At 43.1% G+C, this 20,432-nt stretch overlaps 2 protein-coding genes across 2 annotated transcripts; one reads left to right on the top strand and one right to left on the bottom strand.

The window, feature by feature from the left end:
• The first annotated feature begins 210 nt into the window (after nucleotides 1-210).
• On the top strand, nucleotides 211-11,634 carry oplah (5-oxoprolinase, ATP-hydrolysing). Its single transcript, XM_068582299.1, has 28 exons — nucleotides 211-303; nucleotides 570-786; nucleotides 1,365-1,556; nucleotides 2,057-2,171; nucleotides 2,410-2,533; nucleotides 3,129-3,324; nucleotides 3,525-3,690; nucleotides 4,104-4,242; nucleotides 4,531-4,598; nucleotides 5,179-5,354; nucleotides 5,449-5,574; nucleotides 5,713-5,825; nucleotides 5,914-6,084; nucleotides 6,193-6,330; nucleotides 6,597-6,735; nucleotides 6,868-6,980; nucleotides 7,548-7,699; nucleotides 7,815-7,975; nucleotides 8,067-8,168; nucleotides 8,279-8,453; nucleotides 9,078-9,262; nucleotides 9,342-9,488; nucleotides 9,575-9,709; nucleotides 9,879-10,028; nucleotides 10,113-10,270; nucleotides 10,361-10,521; nucleotides 10,635-10,732; nucleotides 11,114-11,634. Exons 2-28 carry the CDS (start codon nucleotides 616-618, stop codon nucleotides 11,264-11,266), a joined length of 3,924 nt encoding a protein of 1,307 aa, XP_068438400.1. The 5' UTR covers nucleotides 211-303; nucleotides 570-615; the 3' UTR covers nucleotides 11,267-11,634.
• Nucleotides 11,635-14,860: 3,226 nt separating this feature from the next.
• foxh1 (forkhead box H1) lies at nucleotides 14,861-17,553 on the bottom strand. The gene is made up of 3 exons (XM_068582288.1): nucleotides 17,077-17,553; nucleotides 16,097-16,201; nucleotides 14,861-15,823 (listed from the first exon to the last, which is right to left on the bottom strand). The coding sequence occupies exons 1-3, from the start codon at nucleotides 17,551-17,553 to the stop codon at nucleotides 14,861-14,863; spliced, it is 1,545 nt and encodes a 514-aa protein (XP_068438389.1).
• Between the last annotated feature and the right edge of the window lie 2,879 nt (nucleotides 17,554-20,432).

Raw genomic sequence — 20,432 nt, 5'->3', positions numbered from 1 at the left:
CGTTTTACAGCAAAGGATCAAAGGGATGGACAGAAAATACTGAGAAGCAATAACAATTGTACTATACTGACTTGTCTCAGGTGAAATAAATGCTGCAGCCTCGGCAATCTTTATGATTTCGTCTCTTACGTAACTAACAAGAAAGCAGCTCGCTTCTCTCAGAGAAGGGGGCGGGGCTTAAACACGAGTCAGAAGCACGTAGCAGGAACTTCTATTACTGTCTTTCCTTTTGTAACGACACACTGACGATTTTTACCGGATTATCAGAGATTAACACTCGGCAGGTGCAGCGGCGGTGTTCGGGTGGGTATCGATGGTGTTACCAGTTAGATCTTTGTTGACTCGGATCCGTTGTGTGCACGCTCCCATGCACGCAGACCGTGCATAGGCTGTAGACACTTCGTGCATAGCAATACATGCAACAGTTAGGGAATGATAAGCATTCGATGTGTATGACATGTATTATGTATTGATTTTGTGAATGAATATGTTCATCTGACCTATCAGATAGCTGCAGCGTTGCATGGTGAACGTGTTCATCTTTCCCGTCTTGCCTTCTGTTTCTCCAGCTCGTCACAGACTCGGGAGCAGCTGTCCTCTCTCTTTCTCTCCACTATGACCGAGACTAAGGGGAGGTTTGACTTTGCCATCGACCGGGGTGGCACCTTCACCGATGTGTTTGCCCGTCTGCCTGATGGCCGAGAGAGAGTCCTGAAGCTGCTGTCCCGGGACCCCCAGAACTACAAAGACGCGCCCACGGAGGGGATCCGCAGAGTCCTGGAAGAGGTAACGTGACCCAATGGATGTGGTAAAACAAAAAGCTGATTACCTTAAATATTAGTAATCACTTTGTACTTAATATGCCATTCATACAAAGATGTTTGTGTACTGTTGTTGAGCTCCAGATTTTCAAGATAGCTGTCTTGATTTGGAATTCCCAAATCCCAACATTTGCCATTTTGACTACTTTATGTGTTCCCTCATTGAATTAGATTTTTTTAAGACAATATATGAGTATGACTCAGTCAAGATGTCATTATCCAACAGCTTTGTTATCTCAATGAAGCTGTTTTAATTTAATTTATTTTGTATCTAGCCTTTAATTGGCCAGGATAATCCCATTAAGATTCAGAATGTATTTAATGGGTCCTGGACAAGATTGCTAATTAAAAGTTTTACCACATAAAAACACAAATATCAGACTTTAAAACCTCAAATTATACTCTTATACAATTATTAATAAGAAGACAGCAGATCAAGACTTCAGATCAGATAATGTTAATCATAATGTTACATCTCTACATCATCATCTGGATGAACAGTATATGATCTGTATGTGTGTGTTTGTGTGGATGTATTGACAGGAAACAGGGCGGGTCTTTCCTCGCGAGCAGCCCGTAGACACCTCTCTGATTGGATGGATCAGAATGGGCACAACGGTGGCAACCAACGCGCTACTGGAGAGAGAGGGCGAAAGGACCGCGCTGCTGGTCACACAGGGCTTCAAGGATTTGTTGCACATAGGAACGCAGGCCAGGCCTAAACTATTTGACTTGGTTTGTAATGCTTGCTTTTCTTAACGCATAAATATATACATACATGTTTAATATTAAAAGGTAAAGCGAGTACAGACCTACTTATGTGACATGCTACCTGAATGTCATTAAGTAATGAGCTGATCCAACCGCTTAACCACATCAGTGAGCACCATACTGCCCTTTTGACTATGCTGCGAGGGGTGTTAATGAGTAGCCTAACGTCGAGTGTATTTGAAACACAAGGTTTAGACATTATTTAATGATACAGATAGAAGGGCAGGTTTTGGAGTTTGCCCCCATAACAGTTGTACCATTAATGGTTAAAATGGTAACTTATCTATGAAGCTGATGCTCTGCTGCAGAGCAAGCTGTCAGAAATCCATCTTCTGTGTGCATGTTGCAATAGTTGCATCCATTCTTATCTGTATATTGCTGGCATAAATACTGCTCGTCAGATGTTCCTAGTACACGTGCATTGAATCCACATGCCTTGCACGTGTGTTTTTGTGTGTATGCAGGAGGTGGTGGTTCCTGAAGTGCTGTATGAAGAGGTTATAGAGGTGGATGAGCGAGTTGTTCTCAGGCAAGATGGCTGCCAGCTGCCCAGAAAAGATCCCAAACGTATTGTCACAGGTGTGAAACACTTGGTACCCGCCCGCCAAATCTCCCTCTGGTTTTCCTCAGCTGTCATTCTGTTTCTGCTCTCACCACTGACAATGAGAATAAGAATACAACAAAGGAAATACACTGTATTTATTTGTTAGGAATGTAGGAATGTAAGCTCAGTCTACTGACACACACACAAGGGCATTGCTTAAATGCTTAACATAATCATTTGAATCCGTGTGTGTGTGTGCTGGTGTCCCCTCAGGCAGTACAGGAGATTCTCTGGAGGTGTGGAGGGAGCTCGATCTTGAGCGAGTGGAAAAAGACCTCAGGGGTGTTCTGTCTCGCGGGATAACCAGTATTGCCGTCCTTCTGCTGCACTCATACACGTCAGTACATCTGGTTTATGCACCTCAGGGAATAGAAGTGTGTATGCAGAAGAGCCTAATCTGCGATCTTGTCCTCTCTTTTGTCTGCTAGCTTTCTCTCCTTCTCAGACCATCTCCCCAAGAGAACAGTTTTACTTTTAACTTCTAAATACTCATTTTGTTTTTTTCTCTCTGTCAGTGTAAACTTAATCATGCAACTCTTGCTCTAAGAGTCTTTGTCTCTGTGGGAGTGGAGGTATGCACTATACATGCCAGAGGTGGCTGGTGTCCAACAGCCTGTTTCTATTGTATGTATAACCCATGTGATTTAATGGGTGAAAGGTCATGCTTTTTCTCACCATTTCTTTTCACTTAACTATTCCTATGTATTCCTCAAAATCCAGTCACACATTCAAAGTCATTGCCTCTAATTCCCTCCAGTTCTGAGTACATAACATGTTTTTAAAGCTTTTGGATTAAGTAGAAAGGGCACCTCACAGATAAAGCTTTAAAGTGATAAGATACACGAAAGACTGTTTGCAGCAGTGAAATTGTATAAGAACTTTATTAATGTTTGACTTAACGCCCCACCCCATTCCTCCCTCCTCTCTTTCAGATTTTCTGATCATGAGAAAGCCGTGGGAGCCCTAGCACGGCGTCTTGGCTTCACCCAGGTGTCTCTGTCCAGTGAGGTCATGCCCATGGTGCGGGCGGTGCCTCGGGGCTACACCGTCTGCGCCGACGCATACCTCACACCCAAAATCCATCAGTACCTAAAAGGCTTTACCTCTGGGTTCAAGGGTGGACTGAAGGTGTGTTTCACACATCAATATTGTGTTCTTTTTTCATTTCTTTTTTGTTAAATCAAAATACCAAATTTTCTTTTAGGATAATTGCTTAGTCTAATAAAATCCTATTTGTTCACTTGTGAACCTATGGATCAGAGACAGGATTTTTCAGATGTTCCAGTAGCTGAGTGTCAGTTAGAAACCCTGTTTCATCTTGTCCTCAGGACAAGGACGTCCTGTTCATGCAGTCAGATGGTGGTCTGACTCCCATGGAGCAGTTCTGCGGTTCACGGGCCGTTCTATCTGGCCCAGCTGGAGGGGTGGTGGGCTACGCCATCACTTCGTACAGCCAAACAGAGAAAAAGCCTGTGATTGGCTTTGACATGGGTGGTGAGTAGGAGGAATGCTGGGGCTTATTGTTATTACCATGAACAAATACAGAGTGCACAGACTATGTGAGGAGCTTCTAGCTCTTTGCTAGTTCTTTGATGCACAGTTTTTGCCGGATATCTGACAGAATTATTTACTTAAACTCAGTGGAGTAGCAGATTAAAAGTTCTTCACCCAGGCAAACTCAATTTACTCTGCATATGAATGATCTCACACTGTATTATTACATATGATGTTACATGTTCTTATATTTATCTCACACACAAGTGTTACACTTGGCATTAAGTGCATATATTCATTACAGATCAAAGAAAAGTAGGAAAACAATCTCTTTCTGTGATTTTTCTATGCAGCTTTACAGCTTTCCATGGTTCTTGTCCTTCTGACTGCCACTGTCTTGTCTTTTGCTCCAGGAACATCCACTGATGTCAGTCGGTACGCTGGCCAGTATGAACACGTGTTTGAGGCTACCACAGCTGGAGTCACCCTGCAAGCACCGCAGTTGGACATCAACACTGTGGCTGCAGGCGGAGGGTCACGGCTCTTCTTCAGGTTGGTTGGTCAGGCACCATCGTTACTACGACTGTTTTTCATCGTTAATGTTCTTGGGACTGAGAATAACCACCTCTGAAAGCGATTTATATGCATACATGTCTGAAAGCTAAATAGTTGCGTAGTTAACTGTTGACTTGGGCTTTGCATGTATGAGGTTTAATAATATACTAACACAAGATTGACCATGTACTCTCACATTCCTGATACTCTTTCTACTTGTTTAGGTTTAGCTTTGATTTAAAATGTCTTTTCTATTTTCTCTCCTTCCTTTTACTTCTCTCTCAGGTCAGGGATGTTTGTGGTTGGACCAGAGTCTGCAGGTGCACATCCAGGACCAGCCTGCTACAGGAAAGGTAACAGTCTTTTCATTTATTTTTCAACATTACTCCCTTTCATTTCTGTTTTTAATATTTCCAATTCCCCCCAAAGTATTGTTCTGATTTCTTCTTTCCACGGCCTGGTAGATGGTACGTTATAGATTTCTCATGAACTGTTTGCTCTTTGAATCAAATTGAATCCAGCTGATCCACCCTTCATGTTGTCAGAAATCCCAGATCTGGGTGTGGATTTTTCTCTCTTTTCTCATGTCCTGCTGCCTTGCCCCTTCTCTGGGTTTATAATATGGTTTAGCAGCATGAAGATTAGAAATCGGCACAAGTCCAAATTTCAGATGATATAACTGAAGCTTGCTTTGTAGTTCTCAGTTGGAATGGTGTGTGCTCACAAAAAGACACAAGGCTCACTGTTGATGTTCACTGTAGGAGAGTCGAGTAGCTCCATTGCAAATATCTATCTTTCACATTTTGCACAGTTACATAACAGACGTTCAAACACCAGACTGGAACATGTTTAATTTGGTTAAACGTGTGGACTTGGTTAGAACAGCATGAGTAAGGGAAACCAACCTATTGACTCTTTATGGGATTTTCCTAGGCGGCCCTCTGACTGTCACCGATGCTAACTTAGCCCTGGGTCGACTCCTCCCGTCCTTCTTCCCAAAGATCTTCGGGCCAGGGGAAAATGAACCACTGTCATTGAAGGAAACCATGAAGCATTTCCATCATCTGAGCCAGGAGATCAACCTCTTCTTGTCTTCTAACCAATCACAGGCACTAATATTTACTGAGATATTAAGATATGAATTAGAACTATTGGGGAGTGTAAACGATGACGCTAAAATGTATTTTAATGTTCCATCCGCAGGTCAGTGCAAATGGAGCCAGCCACTCAAGTGACAGCAAGTCACAGATGAGCGTGGAGGAGGTTGCCATGGGATTTATTCGTGTTGCAAATGAGGCCATGTGCCGGCCAATCAGGGCTCTGACGCAGGTATTTGGGGTGTACAAGTCTTAGCTACCTCTTGGGGAAAACCGTAACTCTGAATGTTTGGTTGTTAAATGTGTCACACATTAAAAATCATGTGTTCTTTTTGTTTTTTGCTCCCTCGCTCATCCCAAACCCCCACAGGCCAAAGGCCATGATACATCTCAGCATGTGCTGGCATGCTTCGGGGGTGCAGGTGGCCAACATGCCTGTGCTATTGCCCGAGCCTTAGGGATGAAGTCTGTCTTCATTCACAAGTAAGGGTAAAGGGTGATGGCATGTTGTGTGTGATTTGTATTCATGCACATTGTGTGCGACTATAACGTGCGTATCTGTGTGTTGCAGATACAGCGGCGTGCTGTCGGCCTATGGGCTGGCTCTAGCTGACGTGGTGGAGGAGGTGCAGGAGCCGTGCTCGCTGCAGTACGAGCAGCGCTCTTTCGGCAAGCTTGACCGGAGGGTGGAGCAGCTCTCGAAGCGCTGCCACGACACACTCTGCGCACGTGGATTCAGCAGGTCAGCTCCCACAACACAGATGGTTTGGGGTAACTCCAGGTGTGTTACTCCCATGCCTTTTCACTGTTCTACTTAACAAGTAATGACACAGTTCCTTGTCCTCCTCAGCGGTCAGATAACCACTGAGATCTTCCTTCACCTGCGTTACAAGGGCACTGACTGCGCTCTCATGGTGACCGCTGCCGGCTACCCCACCAACGCCCAGTCCTGCCTCGCTGGAGACTTCCGCAGTGCCTTCACCAAGCGGTTCGCTCATTCTTTACTCATTCGCTCAATGATTTGTGGATTCATTCAGCTCCTGAGCTATTGGCTGGATCATGTATTCATTCATTTCCATTTACACTTTTGCTCCTTTTGTTCCTTCTGTTTACATTGTATAAGCAAACACAGCATCATCCACAGGAGATAAGCCTTTCCTTTGCTGACATTTTTTTTACACTAGTCTTGGTCTCATACCTATGTTTTCTCCTCTGCCTTCTCTGTTTGTTTGTTTGTTTTTTTCCTTCTTTTAGTTATCTGAAGGAGTTTGGATTCACTATCCCAGAAAGAGCCATCATGGTTGATGACATCAGAGTGAGGGGTTGTGGGAAATCTGGTATCAAATCTGTGTTTAAAACAAAAACGGAGATTGGACAGGCTAAACCAGTCACGGTATGCATACTCTCTTACGCATCCATATCACTAATATACATTATGCTATAGATGGATACCGGTGGAAACATAATTAATTTGTGTTTTCAAAGCAATGAAACTTCTTGTGGCAATCTCTGTTCTTTTTCGTAGATGACCAAGTGTTACTTTGAGGAAGGTTACCTGGACACCAGTGTATATCTATGGGAGGAGCTGCCATGTGGTCACAGCATCCGGGGACCAGCCATCATTATTGACAAAAACAGGCAGGCATTTCCCCTTACTGCCATTAATAGCTTTCTAATAAACATCAATGAAACACTTCATTTAGAGGTGTCCAAGCCAATCCTAAGTATCTATATCAGAGTCACGGATATAACAAAATACATATAAATCTGATCCTTTCTCTACTGAACTCTACTGTTCGAAGTATTTGTATAATCGCAATGACACCAACCTGGTGAGATGTCTTCTGACTCATCGATTTAATTTTACTTCACTGTTAATTTTGTTTCAGTCAGGGTTGAATATCTCTTGAGTTTATCAACCCACGGCTTAAGAACTACCTGTATGTTTCTCACGAGCCAATCAGCTACGGCTCAGATTGAGCTTTTTTTTTCTAAAAGAGCCCATTTCATACAGAGGGTGAATGCAGGTGTATTTAGACAAAACAACATAAGAAAATAAATGTTTTTCAACATTAATGCATGTAAAATTGTTCTTTTAGTTAGTGTAAAGTGAGCAAGATATTTCCCCCTTTAATGCCTTTGTTTACCTGCATGAACATCTGTGTTTGTTTAAAAGTATTTCTTTCCTACCCTTTTCTCCATCAGTACCATCCTGGTGGAGCCGTGCTGTGAGGCCCATCTAACAGAAGGTGGCGACGTTTGTATGACTGTAAGCTCTGACCCTCACTGCGCTCTGGGCACTGAGCTCAACACGGTGCAGCTCTCCATCTTCTCTCACCGCTTCATGAGCATTGCAGGTACACACCAGAGGGGAGAAGAGGGAATGAGACAGGACTTGAACGCTGTTGTGGAGAAACGAGGAGAAGGAAGGCATTGCTTGCTCAGTTGCGTTCCGCCTCTCCTCCTCTACAGAACAGATGGGTCGAGTCCTCCAAAGAACCTCCATCTCCACCAACATCAAGGAACGTCTTGACTTCTCCTGCGCTGTGTTCGGACCAGACGGGGGTTTAGTGTCCAATGCACCTCATATCCCTGTCCACCTGGGGGCCATGCAAGAGACCGTCCAGTACCAGGTACCTCTCGTTGGAGAGGGTTCTGAGTTTAGACATGCTCATGAACACCCCGTTGTGACACAAAAAATCTCCTTTTTTCTCCTCTGAGCAGCTCAGATCAATGGGGAGCAAGCTGAAAGAAGGCGATGTGATTCTGAGCAACCACCCGTGTGCTGGGGGCAGCCACCTGCCAGACCTCACAGTCATCACACCGGTCAGTCTGCCCAACCTTCCATCTGCATTCTTGCTATCCTCATTATGAGGCTTACTTGTTACTACGTACCTGTTGCTTTCCTCCGTTATCTGTCGCCCTTTTCCTCCCAGGTGTTCCGCAAAGGAGTGAGCAGGCCAGTGTTCTTCGTCGCCAGCAGAGGGCACCATGCTGACATTGGAGGCATCACGCCAGGCTCCATGCCCCCCCATTCCACCTCCCTTCAGCAGGAGGGGGCCGTCTTCACTTCCTTTAAACTTGTCACTGGTGGCGTCTTTCAGGAAGAAGGTAAGACAGGAGGAAGTGGACCAGTTTAGATCAAAAGTCCTATTGTTGGGAGTGTTAGCGATACCAGTGACTTTGCATACTACGGCCAAATAACAATAATAATAATAAGTAGCTTATTCCTAACGTAACTACCTTTTTCAAAACGTACAAAATTGCTTGAGTTAAGAAAAGATTATGAGCAACTGGTCACTTGTTTTTAATGTTACTAATGTGGTAATGCACTTATGTAAGAAGGGTCAAGTTTGGAAGCTTTTAAAATATTACAATGCAACAGTAATGTAACTTAAACATGAAAGATAAGTGATGCAATGCCTAGCTTGTGCAATGTTTTTATCTAAAAGTTGTATTATTATTATTTGCATATTACAGATAATGCAAACCAATCCTACGGGCTTAAATAAACACTTTGGGAAATTGCCAGTGGTAATCTTAAGTGAATGTGCAGTTAATGAGTTAAAACATGCTACATCACCAGTATAGTGATATATAGAGATCTTCCAGCATAATCACCTCACACTGTTTGCTTTGACTTTAATTTAACATTCACTCGTCCATTTTACTTTCTTTAATCTCACTTCCCACAGTGCTTTCCTCTCATTCCTGTTCTCTCTGCTTCCCTATCAGCTCTGACTGAAGCTCTGATGGCTCCGGCCCAGTACCCAGACTCCTCTGGGACTCGTAATCTCCATGACAACCTGTCAGACCTGCGGGCTCAGGTGGCGGCCAATCAGAGAGGCAGCCAGCTGGTGGGGGAGTTGATTGACAGCTACGGGTTAGCTGTGGTCCAGGCCTACATGGGATACATTCAGGTAACTGTGGCTGCAAGGGAATACTAGTAAGTACTGCTGGTGGCGGCGTACTACCACAGCCTTTGTGTCGATGCTTCAGAGTAATGCCGAGCTGGCAGTGAGGGACATGCTGAGAGACTTTGCTCGTCGTCGACGGCAACAGACTGGCTCCTTGGAGGTGGAGTCGGAAGATTTCATGGATGACGGGACAGCAATCAGACTGCGGGTTCAGATTAATGAGGAAGAGGTGAGCAGGGAGAATGTCCTCATGGTAATCCAAACATTTTGTCTTGCACAACTGATCAATTCACATAAACACCTCCGCCCCAACAGGGCAGCGCGGTGTTTGACTTCACAGGGACGGGAACAGAGGTTTGGGGGAACTGCAACGCTCCACGCGCCATCACCCTCTCGGCCCTCATCTATTGCCTGCGCTGCATGGTGGGACAGGACATTCCCCTTAATCAGGTCAGGAGGTTTATTCAGGGACCCCTCTGAGGTTCTCGGGAATGTTTAAGCTTTGAATAGTTGTTTAGTAATTCTTCCTGCACAAAAAAAATAATTAAAAGGCTTTAGAAAAAGTTATTTTCCCTATAGTTTGTATTATTCAGGTTTTTTCCTTTTTTTCCGTATCTAGGGATGTCTTGCACCAATCAAAATCATCATACCCCCTGGCTCAATCCTTCAGCCTTCCCAGAATGCAGCTGTGGTGGGAGGAAATGTACTCACATCCCAAAGAGTGGTCGACGTCATTTTTAGGGCATTTGAGGTGTGCTCTGCTTCACAGGTGAGCAAAACTGTATTTGTACATTCAAACAAACGTATCCATGACAGTGTTGTGCTCAATGATTATCATTCCTCTTTTCATCAGGGCTGCATGAACAACATTTCATTTGGCAGTGAGAATGTCGGTTACTACGAGACGGTGGCTGGAGGAGCAGGGGCGGGACCAGGCTGGAATGGGCGGAGTGGAGTTCACAGTCACATGACCAACACTCGCATCACGGACCCCGAGATTCTGGAGAAGAGGTTAACCATCAAATCTGTGAAGAAAAAAAATATATATTGATTGTGTCCAGTGATGATGATGATACTATAATCGATCTGCATGTTGTTCAGATATCCCGTCATTTTAGAGCACTTCTCTCTGCGGCCCGGCTCCGGAGGTGCAGGAACATACTGCGGTGGAGACGGTGTGATGCGGAAACTTCTGTTCAGGAACAAGGTGGTTCTGTCTGTACTGACTGAGAGGCGATCCACCCGTCCCTACGGCCTCAAGGGTAAACGCTCACCCTCAGCATGTAAATAATATCGGTTTGCTGGTGGTGTCACTGTTTTTTTTCTATCATTTATACTATCTTCTAGTCTCTTCTAACTTCCCTTTGCTGGTTAGGGGGTGAGGACGGAGCAGCGGGGCTAAACCTGCTTCACAGAGCAGACGGTCGAGTCCTCAACCTGGGAGCCAAAACCAGTGTCGACCTTCAGCCCGGGGTAAGACTGCATAACGTGCATCTGTGAAAGAAAAACTATCAAGTATCCCCATCATGGCAGTATACCAATTATAATAACGATGGTAATAATAAACGGACATTTTATTTTTCATGAATAATGATGGTCTTCTCACAATTTCGATTTAATTCCAAGATGCATGTTATTTACATTATAATTATTCTAATATAACTGCAAACTTCTTAAGATGACTTCTGACATACCTCTGCAGTTATTAAATAGTTAGCAAATAAATAGTACAGCTTTATATTTAAAATATGGTCAAGCAGTCTGGAAGTAATCAGAATACACAATGGCATTTTATATTTACAACTGTTGGTCTGAACTGAATAGTCAGCTGAAGCCTTGTGTCTCCCCCTACAGGACATGTTCTGCCTCTACACCCCAGGAGGAGGGGGTTACGGAGGAGAGGAGGACACAAACAAACGACCCCAGACCAAGCGCAGGCGCCTGAATGAGTCTTTCCCTGAGAGAGGCAGTGTCTTTGAATACCGAATGGCACAAGAGGGTGTGTGAAAATAAATAAGTAGAGAGAGAGAGCTGACAGACGAGCCAGAAGAAGAGAAGAAGGAATGAAGTGGGCAGTATAACAGAAACTCCGAAATAACAGAAACTCCAGCAGAGTGGGAGATGGAGGAGGGCTCTTCGTCAAAAATGGTACATTCTTTAAAAAGATCGAGGAAAAAAGTAATGAGTGGTATCGAGTTTTGACTCTATCATTAAAGTCAACATCACAAGAACAGACATTACTACAATAACACTGTTTAGTCCAATCTGTGTGCTAACATACTGTATATTCAAAAGACTGATAGCTCGGGCATTAATCAGATTTGTGTCATGGACAAAAAAGATGTTCCTCGTAATAAAAAAGACATTCAAACAGAGTAGCCTTCAGCAAGTTTAAGTCACATTATTTTGATACACATCCCTGTAAACATTTAATTTCATGTAGAAAACACATTTGACATGGAGGTAATACAATGTGTATTTGTTCCTACTGAATGCTTCTAAATGAATGAAATCACATCTAATGCAAGACAGAAGCCAAACAATGTGATTATTGTTCCTCTGTTATTTTAACAGAACAGACAAGTAAACCCCATTTGTACGTTTTACATTGTTGTCTTTTTATTTTTTGTTAAAAAAAGTAATAGTTTTACTTGGGAAAAGTGTTCAGAGAGTATGTAAAAACTCTGATTTTGCAAAACTTGATCAAATCGTAGCTCTTTGTTAAAGGGTTGTTTGGTCAAATTATTCATCAACATTAATTTGGCTCATTCAAAGATATTTCTTCATTATTAGGCAGGGACTTCAAATTAAAAAAGTTAAAATGCATACAACCAACCACCAAGACCCATTGTGGCTGCCCGTCGTATGTAAATGCATGAGGGGGAGTGTTGAGATGCAACTCAGAGTGCTCGTGTGTTCGGGGGAGGGGGACATGTCCCTGTTTAAGTGGTGTCCCCCTCCTCCCATCTTTTGGTCTGGAATGATCAGGGAGGAGAGCAGGAAGGATGGTGAGGGAGTGCAGGCATGCGTATGCAGCTGATAAAGAGATAGTGGCCACAGCAGTGGAAAGCAGCAGGAGGCTGATGGCTGCCGGACTGCTGATGTAAATCAGCTGGCATTGTGTGCATGTTTGTGTGTGGGAAACTCTAATACAGATGCTACGCACTGTGGATCAAAGATAGTTTTCCTTCTTTTAGAGATCACAATTCCTGCAGTAAAACAATCTATCATCCTGAGAGGATTTGAGACTCACCCCCTGCTGCCTGGGACAATCTCCATCTTCATCCACGGGCTGATACTCAGCTTTAGGTTATGGGGATTTGTACTCTCATTATGGGATAATGTGAGACTGTGGGAGAGAAAACAAGCACCAATCAAGAGGGAGTTCTTATTCGTGTAATTAAATATATATATATATATATATGAAACCCAGGATGGCTACACAGCATCCATAAAATATGTTGTTGGTATCACTCGGATAGCATATTAAAATCATTAAGTCAAGGATTTTAAAAGCCATGAAAACAGAAAATTGGGGTTCAGCTATTAGCTTAGTAGTAGTCAAAACAAATATTGTATAATGCAAGAAAGAGTGCAAATAAACAATTGAAACATTTAGAACTAATCTTTTTAAACATGCAGTTATACCTTAAAGCAATGCGTCTTGAGACATATTTTACTTTAATTTCAGAGGGAAAGCCAATAGCTTAAGCTAAATAAAAGTATTGTACCTTTTACTCCACTACAGTTGGAGTTACTAATTGACAATAAGATTTCTATTTAGAATTTTTTTCTGCATTATTTCCTTTCACTTTTGATAAATATTCATTTTCGTAAAGTACTGCTACTTTTACTAGTGCTTCACATTCTAGGCACCAAAATGACAATGAGCCAAGTTTAGCATTGATGTTTTTCAGGGGTTTTTACATTGTTGTATGTTTCTTATATTCATTGTATATGTATTGACCAAGTGGAAGATGCATCTGATTTTAAAGAGTAAATGGGTTTTAATTGATGGAACTATTTCAGTTTCCTTGATGTCACAGCATCAGTTCTCATGTGAAAATGGTCAAAGTCTTAACAGCTTTTAACAGTACAACTAAGAGGGCCTATGATTTTACACTGAACCCAGAAATCCTGGACTTCCCGCTTTACAGATTTATTGTAAAATTAAGGTGGTTGTTAGATGAGTTGTAGTCGTGCAGAACTACTAACATCCAGCTTTAAATACACAGACGGTCGAGCAAATAAACCAACCATCTGAACAAACATGAAAACAGTAACATCGAAATGATGAACTTATAAAGTGGAATTCAACATTTACGAATGCACAGTATAGAAAGAAAAAGTTCTGTAGTGTAAGTTCACTTATTGACATATACGATACTTTCCAGCCCATTTATAATATACATTTTATTTCATACCCTGTTCAACTCCATGAGCTTCTTTTGATACTTAAACCTCTGAGCGGTTTTCACTCCAGCTTATTATCGTACAAGCCTTCAGAAAGACCACATGAAAATGACAAAAAAATGAACAGAACTTTCATCGGACAAGTTATAGGCAGACATTTATAAGCAAATTCCTTCAGAAGACGATAATGACATCAAATAGTGCAAACAACCAGCAGTGCAAAGTCCACAAATGTATTTAAAACCTGAGGTAGATACGGGTTGATTGTCTCCAGTGTCCTGACAACATGCAGACTCCTGCATTGGTTTTGTAATGTAAAAAACAAAACACAAATAAAAAACTGTCGAAGATGGAAGAGACTATTACTGTTCATGAGGTTAATCTGCTGTTGTAGCTGCATAGGACCAATATAGACAAATCAGACTTACTGAAGACAGGAACAACATCACGGTAAACGGCTGGTCCTGTATATTTAACCATCTGAACAAACACACTCCAACTCAAGTGACACAGGTGTGTGAACACATTGATCTCTACACACAGACACACTCTGACAAAGACAAAAAAAATATTTGGAATCAAATGATGCTAGTTATTCACCGAACATTTTTATACTCTGTTTAAAATGCAGGATACACCGAAAGGAAATGTATTGCATTTAATACTTTGCTCAAATTTATTTCAACCATTGAGCTTATTGTGGTTTGTTTTTTACATGACTATACAATTCAAGATTGAAAACAACAATACATTCAGTCGTCACGATTAGAAGACAACTTGCAAGAACAAGTTGTGTAAGAAAGCACATTTATGCAAATGTATATATAACAGTGCAAATATGATCGACAGTGCAAAGAGTCGGCAGTAATACACTCTGCTCCGAAAGCCTGAGGTAGATAGTTATGAAACCAGTTAATACTCCATACATTGATGAGGAAGGTCTTTGCTTTTCTTCATCTTGTTATCAACATGCATCATCAATTATACACTCTGTCGGTCAGCACTCTTTTTGCATATTAGACAGTCAACATTTCTTGATCTGGAGGTAGTGGAACTGGATTTAGCAGAATCTGCAGCAGAAATGTGCTCCTTTGCGGATCTTGATTGAATTTCCGGTCCTGCATCATAGTGGGATTTGAGTGACAGTGTGGCTCAGTCTGAGGAAACAAGTCACTATTTCAGAGTCAGTCAGTACTGAGGATACCTGTTAAGGGGAGGGCCATTCGGTAGTGTGTACTGACTGGGTGGTTGATGATGGGGGTGAGAGTTATGATTGGTTGGTACTAACACGTCAAACACACTCTTATTCGGAGGCACAGATTGCAGCATGTTGTCCAGGTCCATAATGAGGGGAGGGGCTTGGACAGAAACTCGTCCACTGGGGAGTATGGGCCAATAGGCATGCCCTAAGAAGTGACCAGGTGCTACAGGAGAGCTACCATAGCCGTAAAGGGGAAGTCCGCCATGCAGCGGCATAAGAGGACCTCCGTTAAATCGTATGCTGGGTGGGGCAACGGCATTGGGGGGTGCGTACTTGGCATAGGAGGTAGGGAGCTCCCAGGGAGGCGCAAGCGTCTCCCGCCGGGCTGACTTGTGCAGTGGCGCTCTGTAGTCCTCGTAACCATCTGACCCAGCTTCCCCATCAAGAGGAACATGCTTTCCAGACAGGGCGCCTTTCCATTCCTCATCCGATGAGGAAGTGGAGGCTGGGCTGGCAGAGCTGGCCGAGGCACTCCGGGCAGAGGAGGCGTAGCGAGGTCGAGGAGGCGGTGAAGGCCGAGGGCGCTCCCCTTTGCCCCAGCAATCCCTGGTAGATGCATCCACTTCCCCAGAGGGACTAGGCTGTCGCAGACTGTGTAGCAGAGAGTCGATGGCGAAGGAGGAGTCCAGCTTGGGCCGGAACAAGTCCTCCTGCGGTGGGGAGGGGTTCTTTGAGCACATGGCGGGTAGGGTGGTGACGAGGGCCGGTGGGGTCTCTGATTCTGGCTGGTGTCCCTGCAAGATATAAGGGGCAAGATCCTGGGCAAAGATTGTCTCATCCTGGCGTGAAACAGCTGTGTTTTGCCTCTTGAGGAGCTCGAGAGGAACTCGACTCAACTCCACTGCCCAGAAGTTGCCTTTGCCCTGAGGCTTCCCTGGGTCCTTCAGCACCTACAGGTTGAGGGAGGGTGGAGAGAAGCACTTAGTCTGACAATCTAGTTGGGCAGGACTAACATAGTTTCACTGTTAACCATCACAATAACAGTGGATAAAATCTTAAGACTGGTTTAAATGGTATCATCTAAAGCCCTTGGAGGGTATTTCTACAAACAAAGCTCAGGACAGTTCAATGCAAATGTTAAGCCTGTATTTTGTCTATCAAGCCCACCGATGAGACTAAAAAGGGATCTAAACACATGAAATACGTTAACAGTTTTAACATACCTTCACAAAGCAGTCATAAGAGGAGAGGTTGTGTCGCACAGAATCCCGCCAGCCTTTGTAGTTTCCTTTGAAGAATGGGAAGAGAGTACTGATCTCCTTAAGAATCTAGAAATAAAATAATAATTGTCAGTCTGGCGGTCTGACGAAGATGCTCCTCTTCACCGCATTTCAGTTTGGGTGCTATGCAGTGAGGCAGATTATATGATCAGATGGTTTATTTAATAAGGGGACAGTGCACTGCACAATAATCAAAACAGTTCTGTTAAATGTGCCACAGTTAGCCAAGAGGCTATTGTATAGTCACAGGTGTTAAACTAAAACAAACCTAAAAACAAAAAGATGAAATATACAAGGACTATGAAATGTTAACACTTATGTACAATGCGTGCACAACAGTCAAACACACAAAAATCAATAAAAGACATGCCAGACAGACAGAGGGAAACTACAAAACGGAGCAAAGAGGACAGCAAGGAGCAAAAGACACACTGATGTGATGACTGATAACATTACTTAACCTAAACAAATTAAAAATAAGACCAGTTAATGATGTACAAATGTTTACAGGGCAGTACTTTTAGAACAACTTCGACTGAACTGTGATTTTACCACGCATTGTATATCACCTTGTTATCACTTTCCTGATAGAGATTCGTGTCTGGTTTCACTGCAGTCAGACCTTATCACGGCTGAGCAAGAATGGTCGTGGCGAGAGTCACTCAAGTGTCACCAAGAGCTGTTTTTTGTCACTTTATGAACTGTAAATGATCTGTCAGTGTGATAATAATCTATTAAATAGAAAAGTGTGAGCAGTCAACGGATTCCTAATATTGTCCTGATAGAAATAATCTACAGATTACCGCGAAATTAAAACAAGAGCTTAATAAGCACCGTGCGTAAAACACAACCTCTACCCAAATTGCCTCGCTCACCGGGCCCTCAAACACAGAAATATGTATGCAATTTAATTGTGTTCTTACCTCGCATAAGGTCAGTTTCTTCTCTGTGGACCTTTGGATGACCATAGCAATCATAGCGAGGTACGAGTACGGTGGCTTTGGATAGCGCTGATAGTTCTTTTTCTTCCCCCCGCTGGTGCTACTCTTCTCCCGTTCACTGTTCCACGACTCCTGGGTAGTAGATTCCTGCTTGAAGTTGACATCTTGAGGACTCTGGTATGATGAGCCCGCTAGCACGACTGTATCCATGAATGCCGTGGCACTGGTGAGATGTTCGTGGCCCGCTGTGGGGTTCTCCAGGCGCGACAACTGCTGGGGAGCAATCTGAGCCAGGTGTTGAGGCCAATTTGGGTCTGTGGAGCTCCTCGCTACACCGCTGGCAGGGAAACTCTGCTGCGCATTACGCTGTAAGTCAAGTTGATGGCCGTGATGTTCTCCAGGGTGGGACGGAGCGGCTGGTGCCAAGAGGGCAAACTGCTCCGGCCAGTGCTTTGTCATGCTGATCAGCCGGAGGGGAAGATCGGCCCCGCACGTTCGGACAGGAACACGGAGAGGGGGAGGGAGGTCAAAGAGTCTCCTGGCAGACTGCTGGCTCCAGGCTGACTATTTGAAGAGCAAACAATTAACAGTTTCATGTAAATCCCGCTGCGTAATCGAGGGGGGGAATGACGCGTTATCTGAGAGCAGAATGACTGATCGCTCCGGGGGGGCTGGGGAGGGTCTGTGTACGAGGAGGGCGGGAGAAAGACAGTAAATCTGTAAATAACCCTTATGATAATATCAACATGTACTTACAACGCAGAGATTCAGAGTTTGCTTTGGAATCAGTTCGTAGAAGATTTACGCACAAGGGCCTACAGTATTAGGCGCGTATTTGGTTTAGGCAATACACTTCACAAACAATTGCATTTATTTTGAATAATTCCAGAGACAAGAGCAAGATATGTATTTCAGTATCTCCATTTAACTCATAGATCAAATTGTAAAGGCTGTTTCAAACCATAACGATGTTTCTATCGAGAGTGAGTGACACTTGGAAAGAGGGGACAAGTAAAACCTGATGAGGGGTGGGGTACTAGAAAGAGAATTTCGATTGAGGCTTAGGTAGAATCAACGATTTTTGGTGAGCAATATACAAAGGAAATGGCTAATATACAAACGTCTAAGCAGTTACATCATGCAACAATCATTCATTTCAACAGGCTATATCAAAGTAATTAAAATACTTGAGTCAGAAGAAGCTTGCGAGAAACACATTGAAAGTTGTCAATTGCAGTGCAGGCTGTTATTTATCCAGATTATCTTGAATTAGAGCAATGTAAACTCCACAAACAAGCTTTTTTATTTTGAAGATAATGTACAAATTGTAATGGGTCAGATGACGCGGAATAACTTATTTGGAGACATGGTGCTCTGATAGTGCGCAATATTCGAGGGGTGTTTTGCGCACAGTAGGGTCTTCTCTGACTATGCAGGATGCCATTCAGTGTTGAAAGACTAAGTTTCGGGAATGCATGTCTTTTGTTCATGTTAACGTAGTGCTAATGTGAAAAAGCTTTCTTCCCAGCAAGACAGTGAAAACAAGTTGGATTAGGAGGAACCCCGTTGGCAAAGTGGAGACTGTTCCTGCCCAAAAGAGCTGTTTAGCATGTGAGGAAATACCGAGGCTGTTCAACACCATTTGTGGGTTTTCTGGCGCTTACAAGCTGCTAAGTATCGTTCTTAGGTCGGGACATTCACACCTTAAACAGGAGCAATCGTGATGCCCTGAATCGTTGCCTCAAGATATCTCTGAAACTAAAACTGCTTCACTCAATCCAAGAATCAACAGCCTGCAGTGCCTTCTTATAGCGTTACGCATCAGTGACGTTGATCTGTAGGTTCATTTACTTGGTATTTTAATTTCAATAATTGATATTACATCGGATGCAGCAGGCAACTCCTGAATCAGATTAACGTGCCACCAAGATTTGTCACCAGAAAGTCAGAGAAACAAAAGAATTGTAAACAAATCGATTTTCACATGGGAAGACTTTTCTAACACAACTTAACTGTGCTTCCAAATCCATAATTAAGTGTCAATTACTCTGCATTTTATGTGCGACCAACCACAATCGAATCCCCTTCAATTTAAATGACACCAAACAGCACTTGGCCGCTTCAAAATTTAAGTGTAACTTGCGAATCACAGGGGAAATGGCTTAGAGCCTGCATATGGAGTGATTGCAGAAATAAAGGACACTATTTTACTTTCGTTGTCTTGCACAGAAGCATTGTTTGCATGCCCCGTGTGAAAAACTTACCACGTGGATTTGCAGCTTTTGTAATTTTGGCAGTATAACACTAAATGTTTGAACCTGTTATCCAGGTCAGATGGCTTCTCGGGACATGGTGAGCAACAAACCTCCTTCACCTGTTGCAATTTGCATCAGTGATTTTCTTCTGTGGTTGCCACACACTCTGTTGCATTGCCAGAAACTTTGTCGCCCTCTAGTGGTTTCAATAAACTCAGCCTACTCTGCTTAGAAAGTGGATTTGATTGAGAATGTTCCTTCTTTTAGTGAGCTGGACAGTTACACATGTACAGGCAAACCACACACATAGTGTTTGTACCCAATTTAAACGACTGATTTAAATACAAACTGTCAAGCTGTCTCTTCCTGTCTACCAGAGTGCCAGTTAATGGGTTAGTGAGGATTAGTGAGCCACGCATAAGAAGAAAGGGAAAGCATATGAATAGGACATAGCATCCAAGACAAGGCTGTTCACGTAGACTGATTGTGTCTGGACAAATCCCTCCTAAGCCGGTCTGGGATGCGTCCTGAAACTGAGATAGAGAGGAGGAACTAAGTTTAACTCTTTGAGAAAGAGACCAAGAAAGCAAGAGGAAGTTTTTATTGTGCAGTCACAGCTTCATGACTTTAACAGTCTTATTTCCCCCTCGGTTTTACTATCATTTACTTTGATTCTGTTGTATATTTAATAGGGACAATCTCTCTGGACAGAGCAGTCGAGCAGGTTAACAAAGTATTGTAATATACACAAAAACATTTAAGAATCAGCATAGATCTCAGGATCATTAGTCTTTTTGCATTGAGATATTGGCGGCTGATTCTGATGCTGCTATCTTTCGATTTGGAAACCAGCCACAAGGCTGATTATCTTTGTTGAATTGATGTTTATTTTCTGGGTATTTTACGGGCGCAGGTGTCCAGGCTTGTGTTGAGCACTTTGTTAAGTAAAAGTATCACCAAGAGGACAAATACACCCTGACAGTCTATAGTGAAAAGACAAACTGAACATACATTCATGTTTGTCAAAAGATGTCAAAAGAAAACATGGCACCCATGGCATTCTTCTCACTAAACAAGCCCCGG

Source organism: Clinocottus analis, unplaced genomic scaffold, assembly GCF_023055335.1.
Source record: "Clinocottus analis isolate CAN_PGR_092001 unplaced genomic scaffold, fCliAna1.0.p SCAF_18, whole genome shotgun sequence".
Lineage (NCBI taxonomy): Eukaryota > Metazoa > Chordata > Actinopteri > Perciformes > Cottidae > Clinocottus > Clinocottus analis.
This window is presented reverse-complemented; position numbering and strand designations above follow the sequence as displayed.